Source organism: Erythrolamprus reginae, chromosome 13, assembly GCF_031021105.1.
Source record: "Erythrolamprus reginae isolate rEryReg1 chromosome 13, rEryReg1.hap1, whole genome shotgun sequence".
Lineage (NCBI taxonomy): Eukaryota > Metazoa > Chordata > Lepidosauria > Squamata > Dipsadidae > Erythrolamprus > Erythrolamprus reginae.
Genome location: NC_091962.1, coordinates 15907354 through 15927568, shown reverse-complemented (window position 1 = coordinate 15927568; position 20215 = coordinate 15907354). Strand labels below are relative to the sequence as shown.

The following is a 20215-nucleotide window of genomic DNA, read 5'->3' as shown; positions in this document are numbered from 1 at the left end:
AAGGAGAAAAACTCTTCTCAAACACAAGGGAGAACCAAACCCAGGGGGGGCTTCCTTTCGGGTGGGTGGGTGGGTGGGCGCTTGTCTACAGGCCTTTGAGGGTAATGGACCACGCCCCCTGCCCTCCGGAGATGGCGAGGCTTGCTATCGGCAACCAATCTTGGTCCCGGGGGGAGGGAGTGGGTTAAAAAGGAAGGGGGATTCCTTGGCGATGGGAGTGACCTCTAGGCTCCAGCCAGCCCACTCCCAAGGTTTCCGAAGGGGAAGGAAGGCTGAGGCTGCCCTGCCCTCTCTCTCGCCCCCTCCTCCCCTTCTGCCCCCACAAGCGACAAGCCCCCTCACCCCGAGAAAAGGCAGAGGAGGAGGAGGGGGGGCCTGGCTACTGCCCGGCTGCTGGTCTCCCGTCTCCAGGCCAGGCCAAAGCAACGGAGTCCATCAGAGGATTCTGGCCCTCGTCCGACTGGAGACGTGCCTGAGAAGTGGTCAAAAACCTACAAGGCTGCAAAAAGAGAAGATCAATTAGCTTGGGAAGGAGGGAGGGGGAGAGATGGTGATGGACCCATTGAAAAGGTGGGGGGGGGGCTGGAGAGAGAAGCATCAGCAGAACCAACAAGAGGGAAACAGAGGCAGGAGGAGAACCGGGGTGGGGGGATGGGATATTGGGGGGGGGGACCTGGGGGGGCCTGCTTACTCAGACCGTTATAGAACCGGGGGGGGGGGGGGCTGGGTTTTTTTTTTCTACTTTCTTTCCGGAGCTCCGATCTTAAAAAAAAAAAGAAACCCTGTTTTAATTTTAATTTAGCCATTTCGGAAAAGCTTTTATTGTCAACAACCACTGTGAAGATGGAACTTTTGCAGGGAGAGAGAGAGAGAGAGAAGCTTCCTTTCCCCTCTGGGGAGGCCAAATAACGGAGGAAAAGTCAAGAAAACAAACAGAACAATATATATATATGTATATGACATATATATATGTATATATATATATATAACCCCCCTCTGCAGATGTGTGGGCAGAGGAGCTGCCCTCCAGCCGGGTGGAGGGGGGGCCCTTTCGGCCCGGAGTGAGAGAGAGGGGAGGGGGGTGGGCGAGAGTCCGGAGGGCCCCCCCTCCTGCGCTCAGTACCTGGGGGGGAAGAAGGGGCGCTTGGGCACGAAGAAGGGTGGGGGCCGGGCGAAGGGGGGCCGGGGCCGTTTCAGGCTGTTGAAGGGGTCCCGGCTGAGGAAGAACTCCCGGGGCCGAAATTCCGGCCGCTGGCTCCGGAGGCCCAGCCCGCCTCGGTTGGTGCCGTTCCGTTGAGCGGAGGCCGAGGGGGGGGAGCAGGCCTTCCCGGGCCCGGTCGCACTGAGGGTCCCGGGGGCCTCCGGGGGGCAGGCCGAAGCGCTCCTTCATCGTCCCTGGGAGGAGGCCCCCGTGCTCGGAGGCCAGGGGAGGGGGGGCCGGGAAGGGGAGGCCGAGGTCTCCGGGAGGGGGAGGGGGGCTGGAAAAGGGGGGGCCTCCGCCGTGCTCCACCGAGAGGGGAGGGGGGGGCTGCGGGGGGAAGGGGACCCCACTGCGCTCCAGAGGTGGGGGAGGGGGAGGGGGCACCCCGTGGGGCCGGTTGAGTGGGGAGGCGGCCTCCTTGGGGAAGGGGCCGGGGCGGTCCACCGCCGGCATGCGTGGCGGGGGCCCCGGGTGGTCCCTGGGGAAGAGGGCGCCGAGGTCCTTGGGGCCCGAGGGGTCCCTGGGGAAGGCGGTCCCGTGCTCCAGGGAAGGCGGTGGGACATGGCGGTCGAAGGGGGCCGCGAAGCCCCCCGCCCGGAAGTTGCTCTCCTGGAACGGGCCCAGCCGGTCCTTGTACTGGCTCTGGAAGCCCGGCATGGACCCACCGCCACCTCCGGGCCCCAGGGGGGGGCATCTCCGTGGGGGGCGGGGGGCCGTGGTCGAAGGCGCCCCCCGCGCCACCCATCTCGAACCAGCCTGTTCTGGGGGGGCCCTCTCGGCCGTGGCCCCCCCGGCCGCCCTTGCCCAGCAGGCGGATGGACTCCACGGTCTGGATGGGCTCCCCGGACATTCCCCGGCTGGCCAGGTGGTGGTAGCCCAGCGTCTCGATGGGGGCCCCCTTCTCCTCGGTGCTGTCGGGCAGGTCCAGGCAGGAGGAGGAGACCCGGGTCTCGATGCGGAAGTGCTCCTCCGCCTGCGTGCGCAGCTCCCCTCCCGGAGACAGGCCCGGCCCCTCGCCAGCGCCCCCTTTGGGCCCCTGGCCGAAGTGCTTGCCCTCCTCCGAGGGCTTCCGGGAGGAGGCGTTCTTCAGCATGTTCTTGAACTCGATGGTGGAGGTGGCCGAGATGGAGGAGAGGACCGACTTCTCCAGGCTGAGCCGGCCGGTGGGGCTGAGGAGGGGGCCGCTTTGAGGGGAGAAGAGGGGAGACACGTGGGGGGAGTCGGGGTACGGCTTCTGCAGCAGCTGTGGCTGGGAGGGTTTGGGCAGGCCGCTGTGGTTGGAATCCGGCGGGAAGAAGGCGTCGTTCTTGCTGGGCGTCGGGGAGGCCTCGGGGCCGCCGTCATTGTTCCCCCGCAGGGCGTAGCCTCCGTAGATGCCCGTGGAGGGCAGCGGGTCGCAGCTGCCGTCGCTCTGGTCGTGGAGGGGCCGGCCGGGCTGGGCGAAAGGCGCCTTCAGGCCGAACCCCGAGGGCCTCCCCCGGTAGCTGGGCATGGCCGACGGGTATTCCGGGGGGTCGGAGAGCTTACCCGCTGCTTTCAGGATGGACTTGGCCGGCTGCTTCTCCAGGTTCATCAGGGCGGAGGGCGGGGGGCCCGGGTAGTCGAAGTCGCGGTAGTCTTCGTCCTCCTGGAAGGAGGTGTCCGGGTAGAACTTCTCCTGCGGGGAGTCCATCAGCGAGGAGGGCAGCTCCATCCCCTCCGGGGGGCCGAAGGGCCGGTAGGCGGAATTGGGCCGCTCTGGCGGGTAGCTGTCGTCCCGGCCCTGGAGGGGCGAGCGGGTGCTGCTCGGGGTGGAGGAGCCGGGGCTGATGATCTTGGAGAGCAGGGAGAGGGGGTCCACGTTGCTGGAGGACGGCTTGTCCATCATCTCGTCCTGCGTGGGGGTCCCGCTCCGCTCGTCGCGCACGGGGGTCCCGTCGATGCTGTCCATGGACGTGCTGGTGGGGCCCCCTCGGTTGAAATCCGGGGAGGAGGAGGCGTGGCTCTCCGGGGGCAGGCTGGACGAGCCCAGGCTGCTCAGGATGGGGATGTTGAGGTCCAGGCCGCTGAAGCCCGGGTTCCCCTTCAGGAAGTTGTGGATCTTCATCTCCAGGCTGGGGGAAGTGGGCTCCGGCTCCATCTTGGCCTCCGAGGCCTCTGAGGACTGGGGGGCCGGGGCGTCCAGCGGCTGCAGGGAAGGGCTGGGGGCCTGGCAGCCGGCAAAGCCCAGGGAGTTGACGGGGGGCTTGAAGCCGGAGAGGCCCGGGCCGTGTCCGGAGGGCCCCTTGTTGACCGAGGTGGAGGAAACCTCAGCCGAGGAGGAGGAGGAGGAGTTCGGGGAGTAGCTGAGGCTTTGTGGCAGGAAGGGCCCCTGTGCGGTGGACACGACATTCCTGCCCTTCCCGGGAGCTGCCGGGGGGCAGGCGGGGGCCGGGGAGCTGCTCTGGGGCCCCGTCTCGTTGGTGGGCTGCCCCGGATTCCCAGCGACGCTCTGGAGAAACGAGGACAAACCTGGGAGAAGAGAGAAGCGCGTTACTCAGGCGTTTCGGACGGTCAACACTCTGGTGGCGTTAGGGGAGGACCAACGAAAGCTTTTCATCGGTTTTAAATGTTCACGTCTTCATTTATTAATCCACATTTTTAGGACAATTCTAAACAAACAATGAAGTCATGTGACTGGGGGGGGAGGAGGAGGAAGAGGGGCAGGTTGACCAGGGCCGAATTGTTTCTTTGTTTCGACTTCTATGCTGCCCCGAGTTTTCAGAGAGGGGCAGCATACAAATTTAATTAATAATAATAATAAATAATAATAAATTATAATAATAATAATAATAATAATAATAACGATAATGATAATAATGACGATGATAATAATAAATTAGATTTGTATGACTCCCCTTTCCGAGGACTCTGAGCAGTTCACAACAATACACAATATACAAATCTAATGTTTAAAAAACCATTTAAAAATGATGATGATGATGATAATAATAATAATAATACAACCATCCCCCCATGGGACTCAGAGTCAGAACCCGGGGTGGTGGGGGGGGGCAGGCTTTTTGTGGGGCGACCCCCAGGGCTTACCTTGGAATCCCGGGGTGGCCTGGGCCTGGGTCTTGGAGAGGGCCGAGAGGATGGTCTCCGGGGTGATCTCCACTTTGGAGAGGATGCTGGCCAGGGGGTTGGGCGAGGCCCCCAGAGGCCCCGTCCCGGGAGTCTTCAAGCCCCCCGCCAGGGAGGAGGGGCTGGTCGGGGTGCTGGGGGAAGGCCTCGAGGCAGGACTGACCCCTGGAAGGAGGGAGGGAGGGAGGGAGGGAGAGGCCGGGGCAGAGGTTGAGCCACTGGGGAGCTGAGGGGCTTCTGCCCAGGGACCCCCACAAACACAAGGAAGACCAGGGGAGAAGGCTGGCAGGAAGGCAGGAGCCCACCCTGAGGGGGCCTTCCTGGCTCTTCCCTCCCCCTCCCAGACCGCTCTGCCCTTTCACCTGATCTTTCTTTCCTGGCAAAACAAACCCACCTGGGACCCCAACCCGCCCCTTTCTCTCTCCCAAGCAGCCCCCGTCTCTGCACCCCGTCAGCTACCTGGGGACCCTCCCTCACCTGTGTTCTTCATGACGGAGGTCAGGCTGCTGAGGATGGAGCTGATCTTGGCCAGGTCCACGTTGGCCAGGTTCGGCAGGGGCAGAGCGGGCGACGGAGGCAGGGGGGCCTGGCTGGACGGCTTCGCGGCTGGGGGAGTGACGGGCGAGGGCGCCATCACCGGTGCAGCCGCCGGGGGCGCTGCAGAGGCCGTCGTGGCTGCTGGGGAGGCGGCCGCCAGAGGGGAGGCCTTGGGCGTGATCTCAGGGGTCTTGGGGGCGGGCAGGGGAGACACCGCGGCCGGCTTCTCCTTCCCCTCTTCCACTAGGTCAGGAGACAAAAGAGGTGCAAGGACTCTAAGCCTTGCTGGGCAGCCTGCACCCGGCCCTGGGCCGCCAGGGTGAAGCAGCGCCACGCCCCCCTCCACCCCCCGGGGAGCCTACCGATGATTTTGGGGGCCTCCTCCTCCATGTCGGAGAGCTCCATGTCCTCCACGTCCCGGTTGTCGGTGGCGATCTCCGGTGAGGGGGAGCCGGCCTTGGGCGAGGGGGGCAGCGGCTGGGTCTTCTTCCCCCATGCCGGGGAAGGGGGACTCGGAGCCCGTGGGGGAGGGGGCGTCCATGCTGGGGGAGGGGACGGGCGACTCCTCGGGGTCCGGGAGGGTGGCCTTCAGCTGGTCCAGCTTCTTCTTCAGGTTGCTCACCCGGTTGGCAAAGGTCTTGTAGGCCTGGGGGAGGGAAGCCGGGCGGGGTCAGAAGCGGAGAAGCCCACCTGAGCTGGACCCTCTCTGGGGGCCCTCCCCACAAGGGCTGGGCCACCCTAGGGGAAGCACCCCTCCCCTAGACTCACATTGGCCACCACCTTGACCTCCTTGTACTGGGCTTCGTAGAAGATGCCGGCGTTCTCCAGCACCTCGGTCAGCGAAGGGCTGTCCTTCACCTGCTTGTCCAGGCTGTTGACAAACTCCTCCAGCTTGGCACTGGCCTCCTCGAACTCCTTGGAGAACTTCTTCCCCCCGGTTTTGTCTGAAAGGCCGAGGGAGGGGGGCGGTTTGGGGGGGGCGGAGGAAGCGGGCCCGTTTCAATTGAGGAATTAAGAGCCCCAGCAGGGAAGCAAACAGGGAATCTGCTCAATGCCCCCCACGCCCCCCCCAAATGAGGGGCCTGTACCTTTCAAGCATTTCAGGGTCTCGGTGCTGCAAACGTCCACCCTCATGGTGGACAGCTGCTTCTCCTTCAGCTCGATCTGGTCTTCGGACAGCTTGTGGGACAGGAGCTCATCCACCAGCGACTGCGGCTGCGTTGGGAGGGGGGAGGACAGAGACCTGGTTGAGCCCAGCCTGGCCAACCCCTCCCACCAAGACCATGGGCAGAAGGAAGCGCCAGGACGAGATCAGCCCCCCCCCACCCACTCAAGGGCTGAGCTGACCCCTTTCGGCCTTGGAAGAGGCTTGGCCGGAGCTCCCCCCCCTCCGCCTGCAATCCAAGGGACTCCCACCCTCCCACCTTGAGGGAGCCCCCCCCCAAACTGAGCTGAGGAAATCTCTTCATTAGTGGATTTACCCGAAACTCTGCCACGATCTTGGATTTTAATGCTGCCTTCGGGGTGGTGGAGGCTGGAAGGAAGGAAGGAGGGAAGGAAGGAAGAAAAGAAGGAAGAGAGAATCTCGATTAGAAAAGGGGCCCAAACAGTCTCTAGTACTCCTGCCTCAGCCCACTCCTCTTCCTCATCCCTCAGGGAAGCTACGCAGGCCGGAAAGTGGGTTGGAGGGCCACCCAGGGGGATTCGCTGCTCCTTCCGCGGACCCTGAGCTTCTGCTTGGCCCTCAGCGGCTTCCTCCGCAGCCCATCCCAAGGGCCTTCCTCGCCTCTTCGCCCGCCAAGGCTGGGCACGAGCCACCACTTGATCGGACAAGCTTCTCTCTCTCTCTCTCTCTCGAGGGTGCCAATTGGGGGGGGGAAGGGGACCCCCACCCCGTGGAGGCTTCTCGGAGGCCCCTTCCCAGCCAGATGCGAGGGTGCCTTACTTTGAGATTTCTTCCAAGACTTCGCTGGCTGTTTGCTCGGAGCTTCTTTCTGCGGCTTCTGGGATTTGAAAGTGGAATCTGGAAAACATGGTGGGGGTTGCTGTACTCTTTGGGGGGGGGGGGCTCGGAGTGAAGGGGGCCAACAGGGAGGGGGCCTCCCCAAATGGATACGCATTGAGGCCCATGGTAAAGGGGGGAAGGAAACACCAAAACGTGTGGAAGCCCCAGGCAAAGGGAGGCAGGGCCAGGAGGGGAACCAGGCCCCGTTCTCAGCTACTCCAGGGGGTGAATGTCAGGGGGGAAGCCGTACGGAGGATTTAGAGCTTGCTTCCTCCTGTCGGTCTGGTTGCCTCACTGCCCAACTTAAGCCAGTCTGGCTCCTTGGACCAGTGTTTCCCAACCTTGGCAACTTGAAGGTATTTGGACTTCCACTCCCAGAATTCCCCAGCCAGCGAATGATGGGAGTTGAAGTCCAGATACCTCCAAGTGACCAAGGTTGGGAAACACTGCCTTGTACCCAGGGGGCAAAGCCACAGCAGGCCCAGAAGAGAAAGGAGATGGTGGGGGGGGGGCACTTACTTAAAGCTTCTTTTAGAAGGAGGATGGTTTCCTCTGGATACACGTTCCTGTCCTCCCATATTTTAAATATCCTCTCTATAGACTTGGAGACGGAGGGATCCCTAGAAACAGGAGAGAGAGAGAAGGAGGCCGGTTGGGGTTGAGGTCGCTCTTCCCTTCTGCTCATGTGGGAACCAAAGAAACTGCTATTTTTTCTTCTTCTTCTTTTCTTTCGAAAGAGCAATTCCACCTCGGGGCTGAGATCCACTCGCCCTCAAGATTCTGGCAAGGGTTCAAATTAGAACGGGGGGGGGGGAGGATCTTACCAGTAACATAAAGAAAGAAAGGAAACGCCCAGCACAGAGGCTCTGATCCAGGGGTTTTCCCCCCCAAACTGGGCAACTTTAAGACTTGTGCAGAAGATGCAAAAAAGGGCAACAAGGATGATCAGGGAAATGGAGCCCCTCCCTTATAAAAGCAGGTTGCAAGGCCTCGGTCTCTCCAGCCTTGAAAGGCGGCGTTGAAGGGGGGCACTCGATAGAAGGGTATAAAATCACGCAGGGGATGGAACAGGCGGATGGAGAAAAATTATTTTCTCTATCACACAATACTAGGACGAGGGGTCACTCCCTAAAGCTCACAGGTGAGAAAGTGAGGACAAATCAAGGGAAATATTTCTTCACCCAGAGGGACCTTGGTTGATGGGATTCCCTTCCAGGAGAGGTGGTGACAGCTGTCAGCCTGGAGAGCTTCAAGGCAGGATGAGACAGATTCATGGATGCCAAGTATATCCATGGTAATTATTGAAAGGGATGTCCATGTGCCTATGCCTCTATGTTGCTTGAGGCAGGCAGGGTTCCCTTGGGTCCCATTTGTTGGGGGTCAAGGGAAAGGGAGGGTCTTGCCTTCTCTTTCTGCTCAAGATCCCCAGGGACAATTGGGAGGCCACTGTGGGGACACAGAAGGCTGGACTCGAGGGGCTTTGGCCTGATTCAGCAGGGCTCCTCTTAGGTTCTTGTGGATTTCAACTTCCAGAATTCTGGGCATTGATGTCCACAGCTCTTAAAGTTGGCAGGTGTGAAGACCTCTGATCTGATCTGAAGGTGACTTTTCCAATATCAGAGCAAGGAGGATGAACAAAAAAAGGGGCCACTAAGACAGAACCTTCCCACCCAAATATTTGAATTTCACACTACTGTCCACCTGGATGAAAACACAGGCAAACTGAGGGGTTCCCCCCCCCCCAGCACAGAGAAATAACTTTGCCACAAAACAGAGACTCTCACAGGCTCCACAGCTCAAGGAACGGAGGGCACCAGAGGAGCAATTCCAGTCTCAGCAGGTTCCCCAAGCAAACCTCTCTCTCACTAGCAGTTCCACGGATAGTGAGGAGTGGGAGAGAGTTACTTCCTACCAAAATACCCTCCCATGGGCAGCCACCAGCTGCCTCATCTGCCCTAAGAGCGGCTGAGATAGAGAAACATCCCTTTACACCAAACCAGACAGCCCAAGATGTGGGTCAGCACAAAAGAAATAAAACCCTGGAGGTTTTTGGAGTCAGTGCAAGCGCTGGGCCGTAAGAAGTGACACGTGGGTGAAAACTACGCAATCAAAGTCTAAGAACCGGTCACGTGAAATAAGAACCTTTCACACGCATTGCTCTCCAAAGAGGCAGCGGGACCCAAGGGAGGCCAGCTTCCGAGGGGCTCTGATTAGCCTGTGGGTCCCAGCCTGCAGGCACCTACCCACTGCAGCCCCACCACCGAGGAGGAAGCCCCGGAAGACATCGAGGAAAAGAGAATGCGAAAAGTTTAGAAACACGAGGCTCTTTTCTGGGGAAGCTTCCCAGATGAGGGTCTCCAACCTTGGGGACTTTAAGACATAGAAACCTAGAAGATTGACGGCAGAAAAAGACCCCTTGGTCCATCTCGTCTGCCCTTATACTACTTCCTGTATTTTATCTTACAATGGATATATGTTTATCCCAGGCATGTTTAAATTCAGTTTCTATGGATTGACCAACCAGGTCTGCTGGAAGTTTCTCCCAAGCATCTATGCTCTTTTAGTCAAATAATATTTTCTTACGTTCCTTCTGATCTTTTCCCCAACTGACCTCTGATTGTGCCCCCTGGTTCTTGTGTTCATTTTCCTATTAAAAACACTCCCCCCCTGAACCTTATTTAACCCTTTTTAATGTATTTAAATGCTTCGATCGTGTCCCCTCTTTCCCTTCTGTCCTCCAGACTAGACAGATGGAGTCCATGAAGTCTTTCCTGATAAAGTTTGATGCTTAAGACCTTCCACCCTTTTTGTATCCCATCTTTGGACCCCTACAATTTTATCCATCTCTTTTTGTAGGTGAGGACTTGTGAAACATAGAAACATAGAAGACTGACGGTAGAAAAAGATCTCCTGGTCCATCTAGTCTGCCCTTATACTATTTCCTCTATTTTATCTTACAATGGATATATGTTTATCCCAGGCAGGTTTAAATTCAGTTTCTATGGATTGACCAACCATGTCTGCTAGAAGTTTGTTCCAAGGATCTACTACTCTTTCGGTCAAATAATATTTTCACACATTGCTTCTGATCTTCCCCCCAACTAACCTCAGATTGTGCCCCCTTGTTCTTGGGTTCACTTTCCTATTCAAAACCCTTCCCTCCTGAACCTTATTGAACCCTTTTTAACGTATTTAAATGTTTCGATCATGTCCCCCCTTTTCCCTTCCGTCCTCCAGACTCTACAGATGGAGTCCATTAAGTCTTTCCTGATACGTTTGATGCTTAAGACCTTCCACCCTTTTTGTAGCCCGTCTTTGGACCCCTTCAACTTTATCAATATCTTTTTGTAGGTGAGGACTTGTGAAACATAAAAACATAGAAGACTGACGGCAGAAAAAGACCTCCTCATCTGCCCTTCTACTGTATTTCCTTTATATTTTATCTTAGGGTGGATCTATGTTTATCCCAGGCATGTTTCAATCCAGTTCCTGTGGATTTACCAACCACGTCTGCTGGAAGTTTGTTCCAAGCATCTACTACTCTTTCAGTAAAATAATATTTTCTCACGTGGCTTCTGATCTTTGCCCCAACTGACCTCAGATTGTGTCCCCTTGTTCTTGTGTTCACTTTCCTATTAAAAACACTTCCCTCCTGGACCTTATTTAACCCGTTAACATATTTAAATGTTTCGATCCTGTCCCCCCTTTCCCTTCTGTCCTCCAGACTATACAGATTGAGTCCATGAAGTCTTTCCTGATACGTTTTATGCTTAAGACCTTCCACCATTCTTGTAGCCCGTCTTTGCACCCGTTCAATTTTATCCATATCTCTTTTTTTAGGTGAAGACTTGTGGAGTTCAAGTCCCGGCAAAGGTGGCTGAGAGGAATTCTGGGAACTAAAGTCCAGAAGTCTTATGAAGCCGCCAAGGTTGGAGACCCCTGACCCAGATCGGAAGAGCCAGGAAGGTCTTAGCAGCCCCTGACAATCAAACAGAGGGTCCTCCCTCTGACCACTCCCAGGAGGATCAGCCGAGCACAGTCCCCAGGCAGGGGAGCAGAAGGAAGAGACCCCTGCCCACCCGCAATTTACTTCCACTGACCAGGGAAGGGGAATTCCCCGAGCCTCCTCCTCCTCCTCTTTCCAGTTGAGGAGCCTCTGGGCTGTTTCCCATACTAGTTTTAAAACTTTTTATCCCTGACGTAGCTGGAAGGCTCCCTCTCTGACCTCACCTCAGCAGGTGAGCTTGCGGAAGAGCACACAGGCCAAAAAAAAAAGGGTGGCCGGAGAGAATGGCAGCCACTGGCCATAAAACAAGAATCTCTGGCACTGTGGACAACTGGGCTTCAGTTGAACAGCAGCCGCTTCCTAAGAGGCCGGACGTTCACGCTGAGTCCAAGGACGTTTGCCCGCACACCTGCCCACGCAGAGAGACCGGAGCAGCAGAGAAAGGGACGGCCCCCAAAAAGCCTCCACTTACTTGACCAGAGCAGCGGCTTCGGGCAGCACGTCGGCAAAGGTGTCGCGGAAGACGATGGCATTTTTCCTCTTGCAGTTCTGAATGACGTCATTGGCCAAGTAGAAGAGGTTCAGTCGGTGGGCGAAGGCGGCTGAGAGCAGGAGAGAAAGGAGAGGCCGGTCAGGCCACCTGCAGAGCCAGCTGACCACGGACGAGGGGTCACTTCCTTTAATGGCCCCCTCTTCAGCCCTGCCCTTTGCCCCACTCCATTACCCCCGCAGCCCCTCTTCCCAGGGGCAAGTTTGCAGGGGGAGCTCTCTCTCTCTGTCCCCCTCTGTCATTCTGTCTGTCCATCCATTTATCTATCCATCCATCTCTCTATCCATCTATTTATCTATCCATCCATCCATCCATCCATCTCTCTCTCTCTCTAGCTATCTATCCATCCATCCATTTATCCATCCATCCATCCATCCCCCCTCCCCCCCCCCCTCTCTCTATCTATCTACCCATCCATCCATTTTATTTTTTATGCCACCAATTTTCTTAGACTCCGGGTGGCTTACAACATGTTAGCAATAGCATTTTTTAAAAACAGACCCAGCCTACTGCCCCCCCGCCTCAAAATCCAGGCTCTCATTTGACCCACCTCGGAAGGATGGAAGACTGAGTCCACCTTGAGCCAGTGGTCAGATTTGAACCGCTGACCTGCAGATCTAGCAGTCAGCTTTAGTGGCCGGGAGTACCGCACTCTCTACCCTCTGTGCCACCTCGACTCATCTAACTTTTAATATTGCCCCAACACTTAAAAACCAATGTTCAGTGCTTCTCTCCTTCAAAAGACACACACAGCCTGTGAGATTCCTGGGGGTGGTGGTGGCTTTTCTCTCCTTGGGGTGCTCTGATGGGGTCAGGGGGCATCAGGAAATGCCACCCCGGGCACCCCAAGCCCCTCTGTTTTTCTTGGGGCAGTTGGTGGGCTGGACATTTTACCTGCCATGAAGTGATGGGGGATCATCCATGTCCCACCCCAACAAGGGGCCCTGAGCCCCCCCCATCTTTCTTTTCCAACCCCCCCCCCCCAGCCTGCATGGCTGCCATTTGCTGAGTGACCCCCCCAGAAGAGAACCCCCAAGATTGACTTTGACAAACCTGGCACCCCCATGATCCCTCCCACCCTCCACTTAGTGAGAACACAACCATTAGGAGCAATGACGGAGGTCGGCTGACACAATGCCAAGGTGAGCAGGGGTGGCGCAGAGGGTAGAGAGTGCGGTACTGTAGGCCACTAAAGCTGACTGCTAGATCTGCAGGTCAGCGGTTCAAATCTCATCACCGGCTCCAAGTAGACTCAGCCTTCCATCCTTCCAAGGTGGGTAAAATGAGGACCCGGATAGTGGGGGGCCAATAGGCTGGCTCTGTTTAAAAAGTGCTATGGCTAACATGTTGTAAGCCGCCCTGAGTCTAAGGAGAAGGGCGGCATTAAAAAAAAATTAGATGGATGGATATATATAGAGAGAGAGATGATAGATAGATGATAGATAGATAGATGATAGAGAGAGAGAGAGAGAGATGATCGATAGATGATAGAGAGATGATAGATAGATAGATAGATGATAGATAGATAGACAGATAGATAGAGAGATTATAGATAGATAGAGAGATGATAGATAGATAATAGATAGATAGATAGATAGAGAGAGAGATGATCGATAGATGATAGATAGATAGATGATAGATAGATAGATGATAGAGAGATAGAGAGATTATAGATAGAGAGAGAGATGATAGATAATAGATAGATAGATAGATAGGTAGATGATAGAGAGAGATGATAGATAGATAGAGAGAGAGATGATAGACAGACAGACAGATAGATAGGATAGACAGACAGCCCCACCTGCAGCCTTTCCTACTGGCCTACATACTAGCTCTCTTCCAGCTGCCAGAGTTGTGGGATAACAACACCCATTGTTCCCAGCAGTCTAGCAAAACCAGGGGCTTTGGGCAGTAGCTGAGTGGACAAGGTGGGGTGGGGTCTTATGTAGCACCAGCACCAGGCATTCGAAAGCAAAGCACAGGCACAATTCAGCGTGTAGAAGCCCAAAGGCCTGTTTATTTTTAAAAAACGAAGGACGCGACCAACCAAGGTTCCCCTGCCTGCTTCACCTGCTCCAGGGGCAGAGGTGGCCGGTCCAAAGGTCCGAACCCCGAGAGAGCGGGATCTCCTTTGTGGTCAGCCTGGAGATCCCACTGGCAAAGTCACAGCCGCTCTCCAACACACCATTAGCACACCATCCATTTCCAAAGCCCAGGATTCTTCCTCCTTCCGGACGACTGGACCCCCGTGGGCACAGCGTCCTGCTCTCCCAGAATCTGGACTGCCAACCAGGGAGGGAGCCAGACCTGCGGAGTGACCTAGCCAAGCGCTGCCCCCACTTACAACCGGGGCTGCAAAAGCTCGGCTCCCACCCGCCCCCTCACTGGGCCAAGAAAGAAAGAGAGACTCCGGGTCATAGGAACCTCCCCTCCCTCCTCCCACGGCCTTCCCCTTACCAGGGGACAGGGGCCAAAGTCCCTGGCAAAGAGAGGACCCAGCAGACTGCGGAAGCGCCCCCCCTGCCTCCCCCCTCTTCCTCCCTGGATTGCCCCACAGGGCAAATTATCCCAATCCCCGCTGGGCTCAAAGGCAGCTAACAGAGCTGGAAGGGACTGTGCAGGTCACCTAGTCCAGCCCTCAGCCCAAGCAGGGGACCCTCCATCTGCCTCTACCTAGGATCAAACTCGCAACCTCCTGGCCACAGCAGATGGCTGGACAGGCCATCCTGCTTAGTTAACTTCTACTGCCAAGGCCTCAGACCCCCGTCCCCCATCTCAAATGTTCCGTAGCACCTCCAACAAATAGTATTCCTGGCACGGCTGAGTCCCAAAGGGACCCCCCCAATCCCACCCTTATCTGCTCGGCCAGTATTGACAAGCTGGCTGTCAAGGCTTCCCAACCAGGGTTCCTGCAACAAATGGAAGTTGTGTGCAGCCTAAGAGGAGCCAGAGGAAGGTGAAAGGCCCCCGAAATCTTTGGCTTGGAGCTGGGTGTCAAACCAACCACTTATAAAAACACCCCCCAGCCCTTTTCTTTGGGTATCCTGTCTTCAAGGGCAGGAACTACCTAATGACTCTTTTGCCAAACTACTAAAGGGTCAATTTTTGGAGGAAGAAAAAACCTTTAAATAAACATTGACACAATCCGCACATCAACAGTATATGGGAGAAACTGGGGGGGGGGGGGGGCTTCGGAGGGATGTTTACCTCTGTCCGCCTGCCATTTCAAAGTACAATTTGCACAGATGGTCTCAGGAATTCCTGCTATAATCATGCAAGGACACATCTGTGCAAAAGTGACCCGACGAGGCTTCTGGCCCCCAAATCCTGGAAGGTCCAAGCGGCAGAGCCCCCTCTCTGGAGACCCTTTTCCAGCCACTCGCCCTCGTCCGGCCCATCAGCTCCAAGCCTCAATGCTTAGGCCACGCTAGCCACGGCCCCCATCTCCCCTTCTCTCTCCATCTTCCAGGGACCCTCCGAAAAACAGCACTGCCAGGCGGAGTAGCTCCACCTTGGTAACTCCCAGAATTCCCCAGCCAGCCAATACACAAAAGGTACCACAAAGGTGCAGCCGTGCCACACAACCACAACATTTCTGTCCCTTCAAGAGTCAGCAACGCAACCTCGGTCAGAGGTCAGATCTGCCCCCCCAAAGTGTTTCCCAAAGGGGCCCAAGGTCTATGTTTCTGCTCTTAAGAAAGGAAATTCCTTTGGGGGGGGCTGGTTTAGGTGGACCCAACACTTTAGGGCTTCCCACAGTCAGTGTAGGGCGAGGGCACTCTTCTCCACTGAAATATATAGGGAACTAGGCCACAGGGGGCTTCCCCATCAGTTCTGAACTGTAGATTCGCCAATGTTTCTTTCTTCCACTTTTAACTCCATAAAAAATACAACTCTGTGAGTATTGAACCCAAGAACTGCCTTAAATTGGATCTGATGGAATCGTTGAAAAGGCAAATGACCTGTTTCTATGGGCAGCCTTTACGCCACTCCTGCCCCAGTGTCTGAGACAATTCATACGGGGGTTTTCCCCCCAACCACACCACCATGTTTCTAAAGCAGATCTGCCCTGTGTCAGTAACATGAACGTCAAACGTTGCCCGTGGTAATTGATTTGCTATTTTCAGAAAACGGAGACACAAGTTAATTTTTATAACCTTGGTTCTAAGCCCTGCATGGAAAGGCGAGTGGAATGAACGGAATGGCCCACTCTGCTGCAGGTGGCGATGTTGGCTGAGAGAGACCTTCAAGGCTTTAGCCATGATGTGAAATTTCAAGCCCATGTCCAATCCACCCACCCAGGCTCCACGCTCTGGGGAATCCAAAGGTACCAAGGATGCCAAGGCAATGAAATCCAATTCACAGGCACAAGTTCACGCCGGGCACCAGATGCCACAACCTTTTAGCAAAATCCTAGCACCGGGGCCATTCCCAACATCCAGAAATTCAGAGAAATCACAACTTTTGGATTCACAAGACAGTCGAGTAGAAACTCCAACTCCTGAGAGGAGGAAGCGAGTGAATTTAGAAGTGTGGGGAGGAGGGGAGGAAAGACCAGCCGGCCGTGGGATCAAGGCCCCCACTCAGAAGACAGCGGCCAAGAACTGTTGACCACCACCACCACTGGCATTTCATTCACAACTCAGATCTGCACCTATTTGAATGCCCTCTCTGCAAAACGCATGTTTTCCTTTCTCTCTCTCCAAAGATTGAAAGGCAGGTGTTGCCCATCTCTGGGTCTGTCTCCCCCACCTGCCCTGACATCTGGGGAGTCACACCTCCCCCAATTAGGATCAAGGGCAGCAGGTTGGGAGGGATCGTCCAGGGATACCTCTTGACAGGCAGACTTTAGACCTTGGCACACCTGCGGGCTTACAGCAACGTTTGCAATTTTTACAAAAACACACAAATATATATATATATATATTCAAATAAAGCTCAAGGATTTTTAAAAGATGAGGAATGCGCCCAACGAGTGCGGAAAGAGGACTCTCAACCAGCGAAACATTTCCTGCAAAGTGGCCAGCACCCCTTGTCCAGCCACCTGTGAGGGGGCAGCACTGGCCACCCACAAAATAGCCCCCAACCTTTTCAGCAATCTAGCCCCATTTAGGAGCTTACTGCTGACCAAGGTTCTCCTGAGGCCCTCTACCATCGGCAGACATCACAAAAGTCGACAAAATTCCTCTGAGCACCTTTGTGTGATGGCATGGCACCTTGGCACCAAACTGAACCAAACCAAGGCGGCAAGACACATCCGTCTCCCCCTGGCCTTCCTCTGCCATGCTGATGCCCAGAAACAGCAACAATTACAAATCATGGTTGTTATTTAGCGTACAATGGGAATGTGACAGTCATCGGGACCACCTTCTGCCCCACGAATCCCAGCGACTGGTGAGGTCCCACAGAGTTGGCCTTCTCCGGGTCCCGCTGACAAAACAATGCCGTCTGGCGAGACCCAGGGGAAGAGCCTTCTCTGTGGTGGCCCCGACCCTCTGGAATCAACTCCCCCTGGAGATCAGGACTGCCCCCACCCTCCTTGCCTTTCGCAAATTCCTAAAAACCCACCTCTGCCACCAGGCATGGGGAAATTGATTCCCCTGGGCCGTCCCATTTTATGTATGGTTTGTTTGGGTTGTAGGAGTGTTTTTAAATTAAGAGTTTTAACTGTTCTGGATTTGTATTGTGTATTGTTGTTGTGAGCCACTCTGAGTCTTCGGAGAGGGGCGGCATACAAATCCAATAAATAATAATAATAATAATTGTTAGGGAAGCTTTTACAGGGCTGACAGGTGTCCATAAAGGCTCAATGCTCCAGGCAGGTGGATCCCCAGCCCCACAGGGGTAGGGGGGGGATTTGATTTTTATTGGGGGCAACTAGTTTAAACCAAGTTAATGGCCTTTTAGACTTCCTCCACGTGTTTAGGAGCTCACTTTTGGAATTATATATATGTGTGTGTGTGGGATCAGGATTGTGGAAATGGCTGGGGGGGAAAGGAAGGTTGGCAACCCCTGGTCCAGCCAAGGAGGTCAAGCTTTGTCCAGCTGCTGCCAGGCCAGTCCGGCTGGGGCCTCCTAATGGGATAGCCAGTTCTTCTCCTCTCTGGGGGAGGCGGAGAAGGCCACGGGGGGAGGGGGAGGGAATCAGCCTGGCAGCCCCCACCGCAGCCCCCCACCCGATCCTGGCCTCTGCCATCACGCCCCCCACCCCCAAAGGCGACCCCCCCTTTCCCCCTCCCCATGGCAGAGGGTCGGACCGCGGGGAGAACTGCGCCCCTACCTCCCTCCACCCCCCCATCCCAACGGCAGAGGGTCGGACCGCGGGGAGAACTCCCCCCCCGCGCGCGTGCAACGGCCGGTGTGTGGGGAGGGGGGGCGTAGGGGGGCGGACCGCGGGGAGGACTCACAGCGCCGCATCCAGTGGATCCAGCGCCGGGCGATGGCGGCGTGGTGGCGCTTGTTCTCCAGGCACCAGGAGGAGAGGCCCTGGATGGACTCCATGGTGTTGCTCAGCGCCTGCAGCTTCCTGTCCAGCGACGCCTCCAGACCCGGCCAGGAGGACGAGGACGAGGAGGACGAGGAGGAGGAGGCGGCGGGCGGCGGCGGGGAGGACGACGACGAGAAGGCCGCCGGGCCGGACGACGACGACGGGGCCGCGGCCGAGGAAGAAGACGACGAGGAGGAGGACGAGGAAGAGGAGGAGGAGGAGGCGGAGGAGGCCTTGCCGCCGGCCGCCATCTTCCCTCCCCTTTGGTCGCACCAGCAACGCCGCTCGGGGCGGGCGCCACTGCGCAGGCGTGCGCCGCCCCGCCTCCCGCGCGGACCCCACGCGCAGGCGCGGGCGCAGGCGCGGAGCCCGGGTTCCCCCCCTCCTTCCTTCCTCCTCCCCGCCCTCCCGCGCGCGGGAGAAAGGAAAGGGGGGGGGGGGAGAGCGGCGGCTGCCGAGCTGGATGGGGCACCACGCGGAAAGCCAAAGTAAAGTCCATGAAGGAAGAATCCTTTTAAACCCGTGCAGTCCTGCAGGCTGCTTCTGCTGACCCCCGGCTGACAGCCGTTGGGCAGATCGAATCTCAGTAGGCTCCAGGTTGGGTCTCAGCCTCCCATCCTTCCACCGTCGGTGAAATGTGGACCCAGATTGTTGGGGGCAAGAAGGCTGACTCTCTATAAACTGCTTAGAGAGGGATGTTAAAAAACCCATGAAGCTATTTTCCTTCCTTTCTTCTTCCCTCCCTCCCTTTCTTCCTTAAGGCTGACTCAGCCTTCCACTCCTCCGAGGACCCAGACTGTTGGGGACAAGAGGCTGATTCTGTAAACTCCTTGGAGAGGGATGTAGGAAGCGGTATATAAGTCTATTCCTACTTTCCTTCCTTCTTTCCTTCTTTCTTTCTTTCTCTTCCTTTCTTCTTTCCTTCCTCCCTCCCTTCTTCTAACCTCCCTTCCTTCCTTCTAACCTCCCTCCCTTCCTCCCTCCCTTCCTTCCTTCCTTCCTTCCTTCCTTCCTTCCTTCCTTCCTTCAGGTTGACTCAGCCTTCCATCCTCCCAAGATGGGTCAAATGAGGACCCTGATTGTTGGGGGCAAGAGGCTGACTCCCTGTAAACCGCTTAGAGGGGGCTGTAAAAACACCGAGGCTGCTATGGCTCTTGCTGAATCCACAAACCGTCAATTAATCAACCAGCGCCTGCATCCGAAAGGGCTTCGGGGGTCTTTCTTCCAAGCGTCCGTCGCAGCCCCGGCGGCTCCTCTTCTCCTTCTCCAACCGCCGTCCGGGAGCGATGGCCGGGCGGCTGCACGGAAGGAAAAAGGCAACGGGGGGACGGACGGGGTCCACGCGGGAGGAAAAGGAGGAAAAGCCGCTGCAGTTCGGCCGCCCCTTTCCGTGGCCGCGAGTTCCGCAGCTCCCGTGCCAAGAGGACCGGGGGTGGGTGGGTGGGGGGCTCGGGGTCGGTCCAGAAGCCGCGACCCGAGCCCCGAAAAGAAGCAGCGCCGCTCTTGGCTGCAAGATGCGACCTCGACGCCCTTTCGCCCCAGAGTTGCTGAATAAAATGCAAAGGCAGGTTTTGCGTTGGTTTTTCTTCAGTAGAATTTACTAATTTTCCATTTTAAAAAATACAATAAGTAATTCTGCATTTTTACATCATTGCCGGTTTCTTTCGAGCTTCATCCCATTTATACTTGGACGCACTAATACTAATCTTATTTTATTACGAGAGCTAAAATACTTACACATTTCTATATACATATTCTCACATTATGTTTCTATTTTAGCTCTTTTCATTTTAGAAACCTAGAAAAAGACCCCCTGGTCCATCTCGTCTGCCCTTATATACTATTTCCTGTACTTTATCTTAGGATGGATCTATGTTTATCCCAGGCATGTTTACATTCAGTGACTGTGGATTTACTAAACACGTCTGCTGGGAGTTTGTTCCAAACATCTACTCCTCTTTTCGTTTTTCTATGAATCCATTGATATTCCAAATTTCAAAATACTCGGAAGACTCAACGATAGGATCTGTCGGGGAGCGAAACCCGCAGGAGTTGCTCCACTTTTCCCCCTTGCAGCGAGCGAGGGGGGTGGAGTAACTGAACTCTCCCCCAAGATTTATTGCTGGTTTAAGTGTCCCTGGTCCCCGAGTGGTGGAATAAGACCCCCGGTTTTCCAGAAAAGCTCTGTGGCTTTTCTTCCTGCCTGGCTTTGCAACGCAGGGGAAGGAAGGCGACTCCTGTTTCCGCTGGACAGCTCCTCGACTCCTTGGGCGAGTCTTGGCGTTGGTTGGCGCTGTCAATCTCCGCCATCGGAGCAATTAATG

The 20215-nt window shown here is 56.1% G+C and overlaps 1 protein-coding gene across 1 annotated transcript; it reads right to left on the bottom strand.

Annotated features, from left to right (window-relative positions):
• Positions 1 to 785: 785 nt before the first annotated feature.
• Positions 786 to 18200, bottom strand: RPRD2 (regulation of nuclear pre-mRNA domain containing 2). Its single transcript, XM_070766072.1, is given in 13 exon segments — positions 786 to 1879; positions 1881 to 3691; positions 4268 to 4471; positions 4784 to 5086; positions 5206 to 5324; positions 5326 to 5489; positions 5612 to 5787; positions 5932 to 6058; positions 6325 to 6377; positions 6789 to 6866; positions 7368 to 7468; positions 11327 to 11456; positions 17812 to 18200. Coding segments are annotated over 13 exon segments (4683 nt in total). The 5' UTR covers positions 18143 to 18200; the 3' UTR covers positions 786 to 793.
• Between the last annotated feature and the right edge of the window lie 2015 nt (positions 18201 to 20215).